General features: G+C 53.5%; 1 protein-coding gene across 1 annotated transcript in view; it reads right to left on the reverse strand.

Annotated features, from left to right (window-relative positions):
* Positions 1–3,768: 3,768 nt before the first annotated feature.
* The window catches only part of SEMA7A (semaphorin 7A (JohnMiltonHagen blood group)), a 49,875-nt gene continuing 35,882 nt past the window's right edge, over positions 3,769–17,761 (reverse strand). Inside the window, exons 8-14 of the mRNA XM_084640417.1 lie at positions 17,141–17,322; positions 14,763–14,871; positions 12,976–13,174; positions 9,809–9,924; positions 7,939–8,090; positions 6,471–6,544; positions 3,769–4,937 (exon numbers count right to left, since the gene is read on the reverse strand). Of these exons, the coding sequence (XP_084496543.1) occupies positions 4,576–4,937; positions 6,471–6,544; positions 7,939–8,090; positions 9,809–9,924; positions 12,976–13,174; positions 14,763–14,871; positions 17,141–17,322 (1,194 nt within the window). The 3' untranslated portion in view covers positions 3,769–4,575. The remainder of the gene's footprint in view (positions 4,938–6,470; positions 6,545–7,938; positions 8,091–9,808; positions 9,925–12,975; positions 13,175–14,762; positions 14,872–17,140; positions 17,323–17,761) is intronic.

The following is a 17,761-nucleotide window of genomic DNA, read 5'->3' on the forward strand; positions in this document are numbered from 1 at the left end:
GAGGAGCCAAGCCCTGCATGTGCCAAAGCCCCGCACAGCGTTGGCACGGGGAAGCCTCCCCACCCCTCAGCTAAGCTCTGAAGTGGTGTGTGTGTGGGGGGGAAGCGATTTCCAGCCTATTTGCGCCTCGAACCTGCAGGCTCCACAGCAGCCCCCAGACAGGGGCTTAGCACCCTCTTCACCCACCCCCTAGGGCACAGAGCCGCTCCATCCTCTAAGCCAGTGCGACTCAAAGTGGTGGTCTGTGGACTGGTGCCGGTCCGTGAGCCATCAGCTGCCGGTCTGCAAAAGCCTTTCCCCCACATCAGATATCTTGAGAAGCACTGGTCTAGGCAACCTCCCCTGCTGAGCCACCTCTCTGGCCTGGTTTGCTGAAGCCCCTGGTGCACAGTGCATCCTTAAAGCTTCACCCCTTCTTGCCCATGCTGGAGCTGGAGGACAGGTGGCAGCTGGGTTATATTGGTGGCTAGCAGCAGCCTGGAGGTGGGCAGGAAGGGACAAGCTGCTTCCAGTCACGGGGGGAGAGAGATGAGCTCTAGCAAACCCCTGGGCCAGGTCATCCCTTCCCCCATGCAGCTGGAAGTAGCTCCCGTCCCTTCCCTCCCCTCCCCTCCTCTCCCCTCCCACCCAGTGCAAAAAGGCGGCTGCTGGCCACATTCTGGGTATGAACCCTGGCAGAAATCTGGAGAGGGAGCCTGTGACCCTGCATTCCCCCCCCCCCCCGCCCCACACACACACGTGTTGCCTCGGGAAGACACGGCACCAGGTACCAGGAGAGGTGGGTCCATCCCAGGCATGGAGGATTGAGAGTGCCAGGCAGGGACAGTTGGTCACAGTCCCCCCCACATCTGAGACGTGCTGTATGGATAAGCAGAACACTTCTCTCTGCGGGGCCAGCACCTTGCTCCAGCTCGGAATTCACTTTTGAACAGACGCTTCCCCTTTTCCATCACTGCCCCTGAATTCCAGCAGTGGATCTGCAGTGAGATTAAAATCTCCCCCAGCTCCCAACCCCACTTTGTCCCTAGCTGCCCCCCTTGCAACGTGGTGCGATGCAGCAACTTCCTTAGTGTTCCTGTGACTTTGCGGCTGTGCTTCGACTCAGGCAGGGCAGTTTTGAACGACAAGAGAGGCTGGCATTCCATTTCCTTGGCTTCCCAGCAAAGTCATCTTAGCCACACTAACCAACAGACAGGAAGAAATGGTGTATTGCTGAGAATTAGGACTTACCCAGCATATCCATCATCTCCACCCCGTTCCCCAATGCCCCTCCCCATCTGTTTCTGCTCAGTCTGAGTGTTGATTAAGACTTCCCACAAGTGGAATTACAATCCAAGGACACCTGAATACACACAGTCAGCAAATCATCTAGGCATGCGGCTAACTGCTTTGCTGAATCGGGGCCTGTTTCCCGCAGAGCAGCTCTCTTTCCACATGGCAGGACCCCTGCAGCTAAGAGATGGGGCCCTAATCACGACCACACTCATGCTTTAGTTAATGAAAAGTCACAGCTTTATTGAGAGGTTTTTTGGGGGGGAGGGGAACTTTAAAAAATCCCCCTCTACAACAGTGCGATGCAAAATTAACATGGAAACAGATAATAAATAAGCCTTTTAATAGTCACATCATTATGATACTAAAGTGCTTTGAGAAAGGCTGTAACAGAACCAGTGTATAACACACAAGAAAGGGTTTGCGAATATCAGAAAACGTAGTGCAGCAAAATATGCTCCATGGCTGGGTGGCCAATGCCCAGGAAACTGACAAAACACGTGATGCCCACAGCCTAAGGAGAATTCTGCTTATTTCACAGTTTATCCTAATCTCACTAGTTGAGCTGAAATGGTCAGAAACAATCAACTCCTTCTAGTATCACTGAGAAGGCAAGACTCTTTTGAACAATTTTGATGAGACTCAGACTTGGGTATCAAAGTCTACATTTTGTCCTCCGATACATGCCAGCAGCTCCCAGAAACTTTAGAGGGACATGTGTGCAGGTCAACAAAGCCAGAATTTGACACCAGAACAGGATTATTTCCAGGAAAGTCTCCTCATCCATCCATCACCACACTCATCCCCATGGTATCTGAGTACCTCTTGCACATCTTTCTCCTTTGCACACAGCCCTGCTTACAGCCAGCTCAGGCTCATGAATGCTACGTGTGGGTATTGCTGTCTAATCTGTCTACAGGCAGGGCCACTAGTGCCGGTTCTGGATTCCTTTTCTCTAGTGTATAAACTCAATATAAAAAGGTTAAGCAAGTAGAAGTCAATTTAAGGTATAAAAAAATTAAGTATTATTTTTGGACCCAAATCTCTGAATAGAGATGGGTACAAAACAACCCCCGAATCTGAGGCTATTTCCTACTCTGGGGCTGTTCAGAGACAGCTTGCTACTTCGTGGCTAGCTCCTGTCACTGTGCTGGCTCAACGAGACGCCAGAGCGACCTGCCCCCTGACCTTGAGAGACGTGCAGATCCAGAACTTCACAGGACTCAGGCCTAGCTCCAGTTCTATTGCAGGCACACCCATTCACGCACGGATCGATCACAAATGATTGTAATATCCAGGTGACTAGCTCCTTATATACCCTGATGATCCACTAACAAACCCACACAGAGGTGCTCAGCTATTGGATTTACACACACACACACACACACACACAATGATCTGCTCTCACTCAAAGGTATTTACACACACACAAAACTGAAATGCATTTCTACCAGGCCTCTCTGACCCCTCCCAAGAGCATCTCCTTTTCTGGTGAGCAATACTCCAGGGCCCTGGAGTTGCACAGTGCTTTAGGGTAATGGTGGTGTAGATATTTGGGCTCGGGCTGGAGCCTGGGCTCTAGGATCCTGTGAAGGGGAACAGCCCAAGATCTCAAGGTCTACACAATTAAACAGCCCCTTAGCCCGAGCCCTGCAAGCCGGAGTCAGCTGGCACGGGTCAACAGCAGGTATCTACTGTCAGGTGTCTGTAGCCATATGCTTAGAGAGGAATCTCTCGGAGGCAAGCCGGGAGACTTGCCTGGACTCTGACTGGGCAGGCTGGGAGTGGAATAGATAATGGTTTCCAAAAACGTAGCAACAAGAACATTAGACAAGACCAACAAGCCGTCAAGATGGGCAGTTCCAGCGGATCCCCCCCAGCCTTGATCCTCAACACATGCCCAGAGTCTGCAGGAACCCAGGACAACTGCATGAATTAATGCAGCTCATCCTCTGTATCCATGTGCCTCTCCTGACTCATCTCCTCTGGCGCAGCTGGACTGACTCTTGTCCCTGCTTAGCTGGGCTCTCCCTGCCCCACAGGCTGCTGCTGTCTACAGCAATTGCTCTGCCTTTCCCTTTCAGCGGAGAAACACCAAGGCAGGATCCTTCCCCGACCCCCTGCTTACCAATCTGCAGCCCCCTCCTCTTCTAGTGCAGAACACTTATTAAAATGATCTTTCCATCTCTTCCACCCCAGTTGCCTGACAGCCCCCTCCATTCCCTGCCAACGTCACCTCCTACACATCTTCTCTCCCAAACCACGACTCCACTTTCCTTTGTTTTGCCCCCTTCCTCTCCCCTGAGCCTAGGTCCCCTTGTGTGCACATCCCTCCCTCGCTAGACCATACGCACCAGCTTCCTCTCTTCCCTGTGGGTACTCGACCCCAACACTGCCCCTGGCCTCACCCCCACTCCACCCCTTCCATAAGTCCCCACCCCTGCCCACCCCTTCCCCAAAGTCCCCACCCCAACTCCACCCCCTCCCTGCCAATATTCCAACTCCTTCCCCAAATCCCCGCCCCGGCCCTGCCTCTCCCCTGGAGGAGGAGGAGGGGCGGAGGGTGGGGGGAGCTTGGCTGTGGGTGCATGCAGTTCCAGCGGATCCCCCCCAGCCTTGATCCTCACCACATGCCCAGAGTCTGCAGGAACCCAGGACAACTGCATGAATTAATGCAGCTCATCCTCTGTATCCATGTGCCTCTCCTGACTCATCTCCTCCGGCGCAGCCGGACTGACTCTTGTCCCTGCTTAGCTGGGCTCTCCCTGCCCCACAGGCTGCTGCTGTCTACAGCAATTGCTCTGCCTTTCCCTTTCAGCGGAGAAACACCAAGGCAGGATCCTTCCCCGGAGCACTGGAGCACCCACAGAGTTGGCGCCTATGCCCTAGACACAGTCAGATCAGCCCCCTGCGTTACTCTCTTTGGTGGCATTAGCTTCAGTCCAGTCCTGCCCCCTCTCTTTGGTAGCCTCAGCTCCTGTGCTGCATGGAATCAGGAGAGGGATCTGGGCTGGTTTCATCCCCTCCATTCAGTGTCCCTAAAACACCTTCCGGCACGAAGCTGCCATGATGGAATCGATGGGTATGGACATGTGGGGGATGGAATCCATCTGCTTGGAGTGGAAGGGATGCCACTTACGAAGCTAAGAGGGGGCCGAGATGCACAAAGATGAATGTCCAGAGAGCAGCCATTGGGATGGGGCTATCCCTTCCTTTCTAAGGTGCTGGTAAGAAGGTGAAGAGTATCAACAGTAGCCCAGATGGTGAGTCCTGGCCCATGGGCGTGGACACCACCCCACCCCTTCACTGGAACAGCAGGGCAAGTGCCATCATCTGCAGGAAGCCCAGCCAGAAGGAAGGGGAGGTGGCCGCAGCCTGGCTTCTCCACCTCAAAGTCTGGGAGGGCTTAGGTTGTTTCAGCAGCCATTCCCTCACGAGGGTTTGGGAGAAACCGTTCTCCTCTGAGATGCAGGTGTAGCGCCCGTAGCGGTCGTGGGTCACGTTCTCGATGAAGTGGAAGCAGGGCCAGTGGGTGGAGCAGTTCTGGATGCAGCTGCCATTGTGATGCCACTTGTAGGTGGCGGCATGGGATTCGGTGGGGCAGTACAGGAAATAGCGGGAGAAGAGCGCCACAGTGACATTCCGGTAGCTCTCCAGGCTATCCGCTGGCAAGAGAGAGGAAACGAGATGGTTGTCCCCAAAACATGGTAAAGCATGAAATGGACCTGCTTCCCCCTTACTCACGGGAGGCGGGGAGGAGAAGGCCTCAACCCACCTATTCTGCATGTCCACCCAACGTGAATACACAAGCCTGATCGAAGGGGAACATTTCCATTGACTTCAATGGGCTTTACAAGGCCAGTGTTTGGAGGTTCCCTCCTGCCTCTTTAAAAGGCCTCAGACCACACCCGGGCAGATTTTAAAGGAGAAAATCTTTGTTCAACCCCAGCAGCTCCCTGAAATAAGTCAGGGCCAGCTGGGTGCCTGCAGAGTTCCCATTGCTATCAGCGGAGCAAGAGGCATGCATACAGGAAAGGAATGCGGAACCTGGGTTTACAGCAGTTGTGAGGAACCGTTGCTGAGAACGGCAGGGTGAAGGGTTACTACAGATCGTGGGGGCTGCACACAGGGTAGTCTGACTCCTGCTTCCTTTGACTTCAGGTATTTTACAGAGGTTAGTTTGGCTGTGTCCCATTGTCCTGGGCTGGAGTGGATCAGAACTGCGCCACTGCGTGTCATAGACTCTATACTGCTAATAGCAATTCTCTAGTTCAAGTGGCAGGGGCCCATGCTTTCAGAACAGGAGGAGCTGAGCTCTAGTCCTGAGGAAGTTGAGTGACCTCAGTTGGCACTGTGCTACGTGCCATGAAATGCTAGGGGCTTTGAATCCATCACCTTATTTAACTACAAACAGGTATTAACACAACCCTGCACATAACAGGGGTGAGAGATTCAGTCCTTCTCACCTGACTGCAGGTACTAGCTGCTTAGTAGCTTCAGTCCCCCTTCCCACAGAGGGGAGAGCAGTTTATGCAGAACAGTGCTTACTCTTGGCCACTAAGGGTCTGTCTTCTCTCCAGTGTTAGCCGGGAGATCAGTACTCCTGGGTTAAGCTAATGCCAAGAGCGAGCAGCCACTGCAAAGCCTTGCCCATGTTAATCTGTCCTCACTGGTGCTGTGCTCCCCCATGGGTTGCTAGGACTTCTGGGGGCCCATTCCATGATTCCTAGCATTGCCGTGAGCTAAGCCACTCTATGATTCTTCCCAGGGAGTTGTGGGAGTCTGTCCTGCTGGGCACAAGGTGGATTTGGGGAAGGCAATGAAGGACCACCAAATCGCAGGTGCATCCTTGCTGCAAAGTGGGCAGGTTACCAGTGCCAGCGAAAGCAGCACCCAAGCGCTAGCCTGCACCCCCTGCTGAGCCGGCTAGCCTGGCTGCAAAGCACTGCTAAATCCGGAGAGAGGGTTTTGCATGTGGATGGAAGGGGGGTTGGGGCAACACCCAGGAAAGAGCCCGAGTCAACTCTGCAGTGAAGGCAGATCCTACAAGGTACGATCTTCCCAAGGAAGGTAAAAGGGTGTATTAGAAAACCTCTTCCTAAGACATTAATTACCTACCTTACCCATGCCCTACCCGCCCAACTTTTCCCAAGAACAAGTGGCTCTAGAAATCAAAGAGCAGTGCTGATTATAAATACCTTCCTGCTGTTTGAAGCTGGAATGGGGACATATTTCCGGTGAGGACTCCAAGGTCAAGTTCTGTAGCATTGTCCTGAATAGAAGGGAAGTGGGAACAACTATTAACAGAGAAACAAAAGTCACCTAGTTGTTTATATTGGATTTCTTTCCTGGCCTTTGAAGATTTATCTCCTAGGGATCAGAGTTGGCCCTCCTCCTTTCTGTGACTGGGTGAAGGGAGAGAGAGACGTTGTACCATGCCCAATGATCTCCTCCACACACATTCACTCTACACTAGTCTTTTAGGGCCTGTCTACATTACAAAAACAACACTAATCCCTGGCTCTTATCTAGCACATTTGATCAGTAGAACTCAAAATGCTTTATCAGCAGAGATCAGGACCATTATCCTCATTTTGCAGATGGGGAAACTGAGGTAGAGGGGGGAAGTGACTTGCTCTAGGTCACCCCGCAGGCCAGAGGCATAGCCAGGACTAGAACCCTTGTTTCCAGAGTCCCAGTCCAGTGCTGTGGCTGCTAGGCCACGCTGACCCCTCTGTGTACCCAGGACTGTGATCAAATCACCTTCTTGTCTGGGAGGACAGGTAAAGCAAGTTATAACCATGTTGGAGAGCCAGGTGCCTGCCTGGGTAAAGCAATTAGTAATACTTAGTGCTGTTTGCATGGGTAGATCTCAACAGCTCAGGCTATGATACTTCTCCCCTCCCCTCGCACTCTTCCATGGGAGAAACTATACCCAGTAACATCTAGGCAGGTAAGTGTTCTCCATGTACACAAGGACCTCAACTGCTTGTGGAGCAATGGGCCAGAGCATGAGCTGGGGTCAATTGGTGCAGCTCCATTAACTTGGATATCGCTATATTGTTTCATGCCCGCGGACAATCTGGCCACATGTGAATAAGGGTCTCACAGGCTACGCAGAGGTGGGTAGGTATCATCCCCTTCTCATTGCTGGGCACTGCCACGTTCCACCCCAGAAGTGGGTGCATTTAAAGCAGGGCGTGAAAGCTCCATCTAGGCTCAGGATGAGCCAGGATAGTGGCCAATGGATACAGAGCTTTCCAGAGGAAAGCTAGCATAGTTAGGTCAGCTTCCATGCTGCAGTCACATGGTAACCCGAGCTAGCGTTAATCCTGGAGCAGTGAAGCTGCAGCAGGGTGAGCTTCCCCTGTCCAAACCCACCCAGGCTGCCAAACCCACCCAGTACCCTGGGGAGCTCCTCGTGGGGCAAGCCAGTGCTCAAGCTTGCACTGCTGCAGCTTTGCTGTTCTGGGACCCAAGCTAGCTAGATTGTAACTCGAGGTCGGCAGCTTGAGCAGCAGTCCCACCAAGCGATTGCCATCTGGATAGGCTTTACGCCTGTGACGGGGAAAGCAAGTGGGTGTTAAGGGTCGGGGGGTGTTTATTGTCGCCCGCACTGACACCAGGAACAAGCAATAAAACAGGGAGCATCAAAGGGAGACGTACAGGTTAGCTTTAACGGAGACGCATTTCCCATCTGCCCAGCCGCAGTAGGGATCCTTTGCCATGACGCAGCTCTCGCAGCTCCTGTGATATACCTCGCACATGTCCATGGGCAACTGGACCACCTCGCTCGGCGAGCTCACATAGAGCTTTGCCTGCACGGGGAAAACAAAGCAGAGCTATCACTCCGGCAGCAGTTCCTCACACCAGGCGCCTTCCCGAACCCCCTCTATTTACAGAGTGCTCTTCATTCCAAGGGCTCCCAACGCTCTCGGTGGGCTAATACGTACATAACCAAGGATCACTACCATTGCAATGCAGCCATCTCTGGGGTGGAACGCCACAGCTGTGTAACAGCAGACAGTACGGCGATGCTACACAACAACCAGGAAAGTGAAGAAGAATGTAGCATCCCACCAGAACTGCAAGAGGAAGCTGAAATTGAAGTTACCCAGGTTGGGATTTGGAAACTGGGCCCTGGGATTAACATCCCTGTTCTTCCAGAAAGTGGCTTGGGATCCCCAGTGCTCAGGGGCTTGATCTGGTGTCTGGGTGTGACGAAGCAGGACTGTTCTTAATGTTTCCTCTGAATATTGTGGGGGTGCCTCAGTTTCCCCTATATAGTTCTTAAGTATCTAGGTGGTGGGATAAGGGTGTATGATCATTGCAGAACCCTAGAGGGCAGGTGTGTGCAGGGGTCTGGACACAGAGAATGGCCGACACCCTGTTCCTGGCAACTGATGGCCTGGCCCTTCCCCCCTGAAAGGTGAGAGCTAAAGGGTTGGAGAACAAAGGAATCAGGTGACCTCCTGGCCCGGGGAAAGGGACAAAGCCCAGAGGAGGAGGGGCTGGAGAGAGTTTCAGTTTGGGGCTGGCTGGGGACATGGAGTGAAGTGCAGACGTGGTTGTCTGGCTCACTGTCCCCCCAAAAATGGACACAGCTGAGGGGTCCTGTTCTCTGCACCTACAAGCTCTGTTTTAGACCATGTTCCTGTCGTCTAATAAATCTTCTGTTTTACTGGCTGGCTGAGAGTCACATCTGACTGCGAAGTTGGGGTGCATGCAGGACCCTCTAGCTTCCCCAAGACCCCGCCTGGGCAGATTGGCTGTGAGAAGCACACGGAGGGGCACAGGATGCTGAATGCTCAGAGGTCAGGAAGGGGGAAGCCGTGTGAGCTTTTTGCCCTGCAGACAGTCTGCTCACAGAAAGGAGACTTCCCCAGAGTCCTGACGGACTTCGTAGGGAGCAGTTCCAGAGCATCGCCCAGGGACTCCATGACACTGGGAGGCAGTCTTTGCCCAACGAGGAGCAATTCCAGGGAACGTTACATCTGGAGATCAGGTATTTTAAAGAGTCTCTCTCCCTTCCTTTATGGCTAGCACCTGACCCTTGGTAGTGTGAGTGATTTGCCCACAATTAGCAGGTGGGATCAGGACTCTAGGTAGGACTTGGGGCAGCGTTTCTCAAATGGGGGTCTCGACCCAAAAGGGGGTCACAGTAGTGCCACTCTTACTTCTGCACTGCCTTTGGAGCTGGGCGGCCAGACAGCGGTGGCTGCTGGCCAAGCACCCAGCTCTGAAGGCAGAGCCCCCACCAGCAGCAGCATAGAAGGAATGGTGGCATGGTATGGGAGTGCCTTGTCACTTTTTTTTGGAGGGGGGAGGGGGTGTCCCAGCAAAAAAAAGTTTGAGAACCCCTGACTTAGAGAAATGTCCTTCAATCCTATGGGAAGCTGGAGGCAGCTCCAACATACAGACATCTTGAGCCCTGATAGGAAAAGCAGACTGTTTCTAAGTCTGGTGTCCAGATTCTGCTGCTTGTGTCACTGCAGGTGGGATGAGGCCACGCAGAGCGACGGAGGAAGGAACTCACCCTTCTATGATCCAGGGTCATGGCCAGGATGGGAGCTGGCTGTTGAAAGGGCTGGATCTCCAGGATGTTCAGGACGCCGTGCGGCATCTCCACTATTTTGTGGATATACCCTTTGTCTGCAAGAGACAGGAGAACAAAGGTCAGCCCACAAAGCAGGGAGACTTGGAAGCACAGGAGGATGGTGCCAGGGCTATGCAGAGAACAGGGGAGAGAAAAAGCAGGGTCAAGATCAACGGCCCTGGGTCTAAAAGCAGAACCTGCCTTTTCTGCAGTGTCTCAAGCTGCATGGGAAGACAATGCCCTCTTTGCGAAACTTGGCATGAATTAGTCACAGGAACCAGCAGCCCATTGAAGCTTCCAGCAAGGGGCTGATTCCAGGGCCCTGACCGCTGCTGCTATGGATGGCAAAACAATGGGGGCCTTTTTGGAAAGGGCTCGGCAGAGCAATAAGCACCATGGGAAACAGCCAACAAAGGCTCGGCCTGTCACCGAGTGCTCTCAGCTCCATACCCTGCAGCCCCCAAGAGCTGGTTCCCTATTCCCAGTCTGTGAGAGGTGGCAGAGGAGGCCCTGCTGCGAAGAGCAGAAAGATGTGACTGTCCCTTTAACACCACAGAAGGGAAAATAAACTCAACCCAGATCTTTCCCCATCTTGGGGCATTTGACTAGACCACAAGTCTGGCCTCTCTTCCTCCTGCTCATGAATCACATCAGGTTGGGGGAAAAGGAGGAGTACATATTCTCCTGTCCTGTTCTGTTTGGATGCAGACCTCCTTGTCCTATGTCACAGGTGGCCAGAGGGTTGCACGCCCTCTGATCCTGCCCCTACAGCACCTGGTTGACCCTGGAGAGTACAGCCCACTGAAACTGACAGTGGTGCACTGGGCCATCCCAGGGCACAGTGGGGCCGGGCAGCGCTCCCAAACGTTGCCAGCAACCAGCCCGCCTGGGAAGGCTCTGTTGCCAGAGGGAGGAATCCCAGGATCTATGGGGTCGCTGTGCCACTGGGGGAGGGGCAGGGGGGGGTTCTGGGAAGGGAGCACCACCTCCAAAGCTAATGATCTTCCGGCCCTGGTTCTGTCTCTTGTCCTCATCCCCAAGCCCATGGATGCTCCTAGGCAGGGACAGAGGGGTTGGGGGTGGGGAGGAGAGCACAAGACCATTGCCAACACCGCCATTTAAAAAAATAAAATAAAATAAAATTAGGCATCAGGGGAGCCCTGAAAATAAACAGACAAAACTGTGGGTTCTTCAATGGGCCTCCTACTGCTGGGTCCCACTTTCGAGCTCTTCTCTGCAACCAGGAGGGCTAGAAACTTTACATGCAAATTTCAGCTTTTCTTTTTAAAACAACGATCACCTGACTCCAGGAGCTGGGGCTTTAAAGAAAACCTTGAGCATTGAGACTAGAAAGAGCGGGTGTTGCTGCAGAGGGCTCAGGAGAGGCCATGATGCTAGAAGCATGGGGAGGGGACAGCTCAGTCCTGAGCGCGCGATGAGGCGGAATCACACGGCCATTCTATCTATTCACCTAGCTTAGGTACTGTGATATTGGGGGCTGCACAAGTATCTGAACGCCTCACAATCCTTTAGGTATTTATCCTCACTGCACCCCACGAGGCAGGGCTCTGCTATTATCCCCATTGTACAGTTGTGGAACCAAGGCACAGAGAGACTAAGGCCCAGATTTCCAAAGTAGCTAGGCACCATCCTTCCTCCCATGCTGGGCGCTGATCTATCAAGTACAACAGTTTGCAGCAAACCCCTCTAATAGGGAATTGGGAGTCTGACATTGTTCTCTGCATTCAGCTCAGGGCGTCGGCCAGGTCAGAAAGTCAGGTCTGTGGCGGGCAAAGATCCAGCCATGTCTGACAACGTGGATCTGATCAGGGCACCTTCCCTGCTCCATGCTGGGAACCTCTGCTGGCTTCTGAGAAGGGCCCACCTCTCCCCTCTGCCATGCCCTGCCCAGGGAGGAAGCAGACCAGATTGTGACACACACACACACACACACAATGGGTATTCTGAGCTGCTGCACCTCAGCAGAAAGTTTGCATTGTTGGCTGAACCTGGTGGATTTGCAGCAGACCTCTTGAGAGGTCTCCAGTCCTTCCTGCACAGGAGTACGAGCCTCCAACAAAGGATTTTGGCCCCGCTGCTTCCAAACCCATTGAAAAGGCTCAGGGCATGTGCTGAGTTTGGTTTTGCACAGCCCCAGTGTGCAAAGCGGGGGGGATGGGAGGGTGTTTGGATCTGGGCCTTTGCTTGGGGAAAAGGTTCTTATGTCACCCTCAGCCTGTCTGCCTAACCCTAGCTCTGTATTGAAAGCCCCAGACAAGCAGGAAGGTTATATGCCTGCTAGCCAATACCAGCTTCCCCAGAACCGAACATGGGGATTTGCAGTGCTTCATTTGTAATGAAAGAGGTGCCGGGGCTATGAACTGCCAAGTCGAGGGGCACCGGGGCTCAGCCCTGGCTGCCCTTTGACAAATCAGCACCTACCACAAAGCAATGTCACAGCTACCAGAGCCGCAGAGCAGTGGGTATTAAATATATGGCACAGCTCTCAAAGGTCACTCACTCTCACGCACACCCCACTTTTCCAACCTGCACTAAGCGAGCCTCCACTGGGGCCAGAGCTTCAGGTCATATAAAGTGAGTCTAGTTCCACTGAAGCCAAATGGTGCTACATCCATTTACACACGCTGAACATGTGGCACGTGATTGCTATTTAGTAAAGGGCCCCATTTCAACAAGTAAAACCCAAGGCACTGCACTTAGTCACGACAGACTAAAAAATACAGATGCTTCCAGCACAGGGCCTTCTATCTCAGGGTGTGCAGTAATGAACTGGCTAGAGGTAGGGATATGTGTGTGTGTACTCCCATACCACTTCCATCTACAGGATGGAATTGGAACTGTTTACCTGTGTGTCATAAGCCCTACACTGCTAACAGCTCATAGAGATTCTCCTTTAACGCTTTAGGAGCGGACTGCTATGCGTTCTATCCCTGCAGTCATTGGAAATTTCCCAGTGGTCATGGGGTGTAGTATAGGGACAAACACAGAGTCCCTAGGTGGCCATGGATTAGTTCCAGTCCAGTGCTCCGGAAGGGGCTGCCCTGCCTGGGTTCTGAGGGTAAAAGGTGGAGAAAAACAGTCCGTACCTGTCACCAAATAGAGGACGTTGTAGGTGTGTCCGTCCCTCGCCTGGATGCGATGCACCCCGATTTTCTGGTAGCGATTCTTGTTGTGGAATAGGGGACTATTCCTTGGGGCAACAGGCTGCACCTTTTCCTCCACTGCCGGGTGGAGGTCAGCTATTTTGAAAGTCTCAGGAGGGGTATGATTTCTGCCCCAAGGGCACTGAGCCAAGAGAAAAAACCACCACCACATTATCAGGGCCATCCAGATCCACAGGGAGACAAAGACATGGGTGAGCCATCTCCCCTGCTAATTCCCCAAGGGAACCCTGGGACAAGGAAGCTAGCTACCAGGGGTGTGCTCAGGCACCTTTGCTCTGCTGTGTCAGCAGAAAAGCCCCAGGGAGAATTCCCCCAGCACAGCTGTGGTGTAAAGCAGCCACAGGCCACCCTCGATGCCTGGTCCTGGGGGCATGCCTGGGAGGCAGGCTCTGGAGGAAGTGGGGCCATAGCACAAAGCGCTAAGGCAATTCTAGGCAGCACCGCAGCCCGCTCAGGGTGGGCTACCTAACTTGTGCCATTTTGGCCCCTGGCACAGCCCAGACACAGGAGGGTGCAGAAGGGGCTTAAACCACCATGCCACCCCCTGGGCTGGAAGCTTGGTCTCCAAGAGGCACAAGCAGCCCATATTTCAGAGGCCGTCCCTGGTTCCTACCAGGGAGGCATTAGCTAGTTGGGGAGAGGGAATGTGGTTTCTGCAGCAGCTGCAATCCCAAATGCTCCAGAGATGTGTCACACACACCCAATGTCCCCCCTGACCCACATGGGGACGCGCTCACAGCCTGAGGCACAAGAGAGCCCATCACCCCTGTCTTATCCAGCCCTGTTATAGATCTGGCCCCAATGCACAAGGAACCTCTGCAGCCGTGACAGGTGCAGCTTCCCTGTGCGCTGGGCAGCAGACTGGTGCTTCTCAGCCAACGGCCCAGTTATCACCCAGCCTGTGCCCTTGGCCCCACATGGGTAATTCATCTGAGTCACTAAGGCAGAGTGACGCTTTGCCCTCAGAAAACAGGTTTAAAGCCCAGATCCTCAACGGTAAATGGGAGTTGGGTCCTTAAGTGCCTCTGAGGATCTGGGCCACAGAAACCCTTCTCCCTCTCATCAATCACTTGCCTTGTGTCTTCAAGGTCCCCACTGTCTAACAGCATTGACATCAAGGGATCAGCCCCCAATAAGTTCCCCCTTCTCTAGCTCATCCCATCTGAGGAGCTCAGAGCCCCATTATATACATTAAGGACTGAAATGTGCCACTGTCACCTGGCCAGGAACTTAGATTGTAAACTCATTGGGGCAGGGACCATCTTGGTGGAAGCGCCCTAAAAGTGTGTGAGGGGCCCCACAGGTACCCAAGTGCCCCCCTGAGGCCCTGCCCCTTCACTGTCCATCCCCCCCACGAGGTCCCAACTCCCGCTCACTCCTCTCTGCCCCCTCCTCCTGTTGCTCGCCCTTACGTCAGAAGTGGGAGTGCATAGCCCTCCTACTTTTAAAAGTGGGGGGGCATGGCCCCCTGGCCCTCCCTGTTCCCAGCACCCCTGGTACAGCACCTAGCATCATGGACTCCTGGTCCCTAGAACTAATCAGTATCCCCCATTTTACAGGGGGAGAAGCAGAAGCAGTACAGAGAGATGAGGGGACTTGCCCAAGGTCACTCAGGAGGTTAGAGGAAGAGCTGGGAATAAAATCAGATCTTCCGCCTCCCGGTGCTTTAAGCATCAGACCACCCACTCAGAAGGCCAGCTGTCACTCACCTGTCCAGGACGGATGTGGGGCATGTCCTTAGTGTAGCCTTTGAGTTTCGATGTCCGGAACACAGTGTCAATGTCACCGATGGTGTAGACACAAACGGCAGAGTACCCCCTACAAGCAACAAAACAAACAGAGGATCAAGCCTGGCCGCCATTCTGCTACTGCTCAAATTCTTAGCCATTGTTTCTCCCAAGCTGGTGGGGGCGGGGGGAGGGAAGGTTTATTACATAACCATGGATAGGGACAATTCTAACTATATCCCAGACACGTCTCAGCCAATGAGAATGGAGGGATGAAGCAGCAGGTCCAAGCCATGTGACAGTGGAATAGTAGCCATATGGGTGAGGCCATATTAGCCAGGACACCAGAGTCATTTTGAAATAGATGCCAGCATCCTAAACCTGAAACCGTGACCCACTGAAATTAACAGCAAGGGCACCAGGGCTGTGCTTAGTAGAGAGATGCTGAAGGCTCTCTATTCCCCAAGGAAAGATTGTCTCTCTTAGGTACTTCTATGGCACTATTCCTGGAGCCTCACAGTGTTTTATGGATTTATCCTCAACCACCCTGGGAGGCAAGGCAGTGCTGTTATCCCCATCGTACAGATGGGAAACTGAGGCATAGAGAAACTAAGCAACTTGCCCAAGATCACATGGGAAGTCAGCAGCAAAGCAAGTGAGTTTGCATCGAGGAGGAGGAGGAAGGTCGGGGCTCCTATAGGGGGAGAGCTGCAGAGTGAAGCTGCAGGGAAAGGTGGTCTCCTGCAATGGTCCCCCCAGGACAGGACATGTCCTCAGGAAGGAGGGGCTGAGCCCAGCTTAAGCCTGGGTGGACGATTGTGTTTGAGAACTCTGTTAATTTAATAAAAACCCAGACCCTTGGAAGGGCTGTGACTGAAAGACACTGTGGAGTTTGTTGAAGGAGCCCTGGTGAAGGGGGAAAAAAGGGCAGGGCCCTTAGCCCGAAGGGGCACTTGGGTGGCAGCTGGCCCTGTTACACAATAGGATCACATTGTGATGTGGCAGCAAATGCCACACCACTGGCATCTTCTCAGCATGCCGCTATCTCAGCGTCCAATGACACTGCTGTCAATACAACAGCATCTCCTGACAGACCAGCGGGCGGGGAAAATAAAGGCTTTAATTGCCTTGCGTGCTCATAAAAACTGGGAGAGTGGCGCCAATTTCAGAAGATGCAAACGTGAGCATCGCCAGGGAGAGACCTCACAGAGAAACTAGCTTTTTAAGAAGTGTTTGCTCAGCACCTAGCCCAGTGGGACCCTGATCTCTGAGAAGAGCCTGTGGCCACCCCCATAATACTTCAATCAATCACTCTCTCTCTCTCTCTCTCTCTCTCTCAGTTCAGTGTCCTGGGCATTTCTCAGTGGTGTCTCAAATCAGCAGCATTAAGCACCATAACGAGAAACAGCAAGGGGAGAGTGCAAAGCAAGTTTCCCTGAGCAGGGATGGCTGCAGGAAGCGCCATATGGGAGCATGTTGTCCCTGGAGCTAATAGTTTGTCACAGAGCTGACACTTGGCCTCCCCATCTCTGCAACCCTGGGAAGATGGGCCCCTGAAAGTCTTGACTCACACTGGGAGAAAGCAAGAGAAACAGACAGCGAAGACTGGTGGGAAACAGACAGGATGGAAGGGAGCAGCAGACACCCAAGGGCTAGACATCCCACGGAGAGGGCTCACCCCAGGATTACAGAAAACAAAATAGCCTGTAACATAAATACTACAGGGAGCGAAGGGGAAGACCTGGAGTCGGCCAAGTTATTTGGGTTAGGTTAAGACATGGAGACCGTCCTGGCTTCCCCCAGAACTGGCCCTAGTAGGGGAAAGCCAGCCCGCCCTTTTTATCTGGCTTGCTGGGCCCTGATTGGCCTTTGCCTGCTCCCACCCCTTCTAGGCACCAGTGGACCAGCTCTCACTGGTTCTGCCTGCAGCTGATCACGGGAGGCCTCTCTAGGCAGCCCCTAGCTGTCCGAACTTGCTGCTCTTCCCTCCCAGCAGGGCACCTGCTGAAGGTGGAGTGCACCAAGGTGTTGGGGTCACCAACAGGGGGCAGTGAATGCCTGGTATACCCCATCACAGGGCCCCAGTCCTGCAAGGGACTGGGGCCTTGATGGGGATGAAGGTGCTCAGCACCTCCCAGGGTTGGGCCCACAAGCGGTCTTCTCTGATGGCATGAGCAACAAAGCCACGGGTGGCAAACAGTAGCAGAGGAGCACTTGCTTTCAGTTTCATGCCTTTCCCTCTCAGCTATGAGGGAGCTGGGGTGAGTGGACCAGCTATCTAGCGGCCAGCTCCTGAGGTGCCTTTGAACACCCCTACCCTCGGCTCTGAGGCTGTGGCCTGCGTGGGCCAAGATACTCACCAGGAGTTGGAGAAGAGTCCATACACTCTGGTTTCCCTCCAGTTCTTGTCTGACGGGACAATGAAGACATCCTGCAGCAAGTCGAAGTTGCCCTTGGTGGCCGGGTTGACACAGACCAGTGTGGCCTTCAGGAAGGTTGTCCACTTGGAAGCAGAGAGGGAGCTGGTGCCCCCTTTGTCACCCTGGGGGACACAGCAGAGCCTCAGAGCCCATCCCAGAGGAGGGGGATGCAGGAGGGAATCTCTGGCACACTCCCAGCCCCTTGAATGGCTCTCCATTATCTATCTATCGTACTTACATGGCCTCCCATCACCGCAGCATGTGAGCATTTCACTATCTTTAACGTGTTTATCCTCACAATACCCCCATGGGGTAGGGCAGAGCTGGTATCCCCATTGTGCAGAGGGGGAAAACGAAGGCACTGAGAGACTGAGGGACCTGCCCAAGGTCACGCAGGAAGTCTGTGGCAGAGCCACATCCTGATCCCTGGTTTGCACCTTGGACCACTAAACCATCCTTTCAGCTTGCTCCCTTCCAGCACTTCACTTCTAGGCAGGTCAGAAATCAGGGGGTGCAAAAAATGACCTACAGCAGCTGGGTTCTCTCTCCACCTCCAGCACT

Source organism: Lepidochelys olivacea (assembly GCF_965140295.1).
Source record: "Lepidochelys olivacea isolate rLepOli2 genome assembly, chromosome: 10".
NCBI classification, from domain to species: domain Eukaryota; kingdom Metazoa; phylum Chordata; order Testudines; family Cheloniidae; genus Lepidochelys; species Lepidochelys olivacea.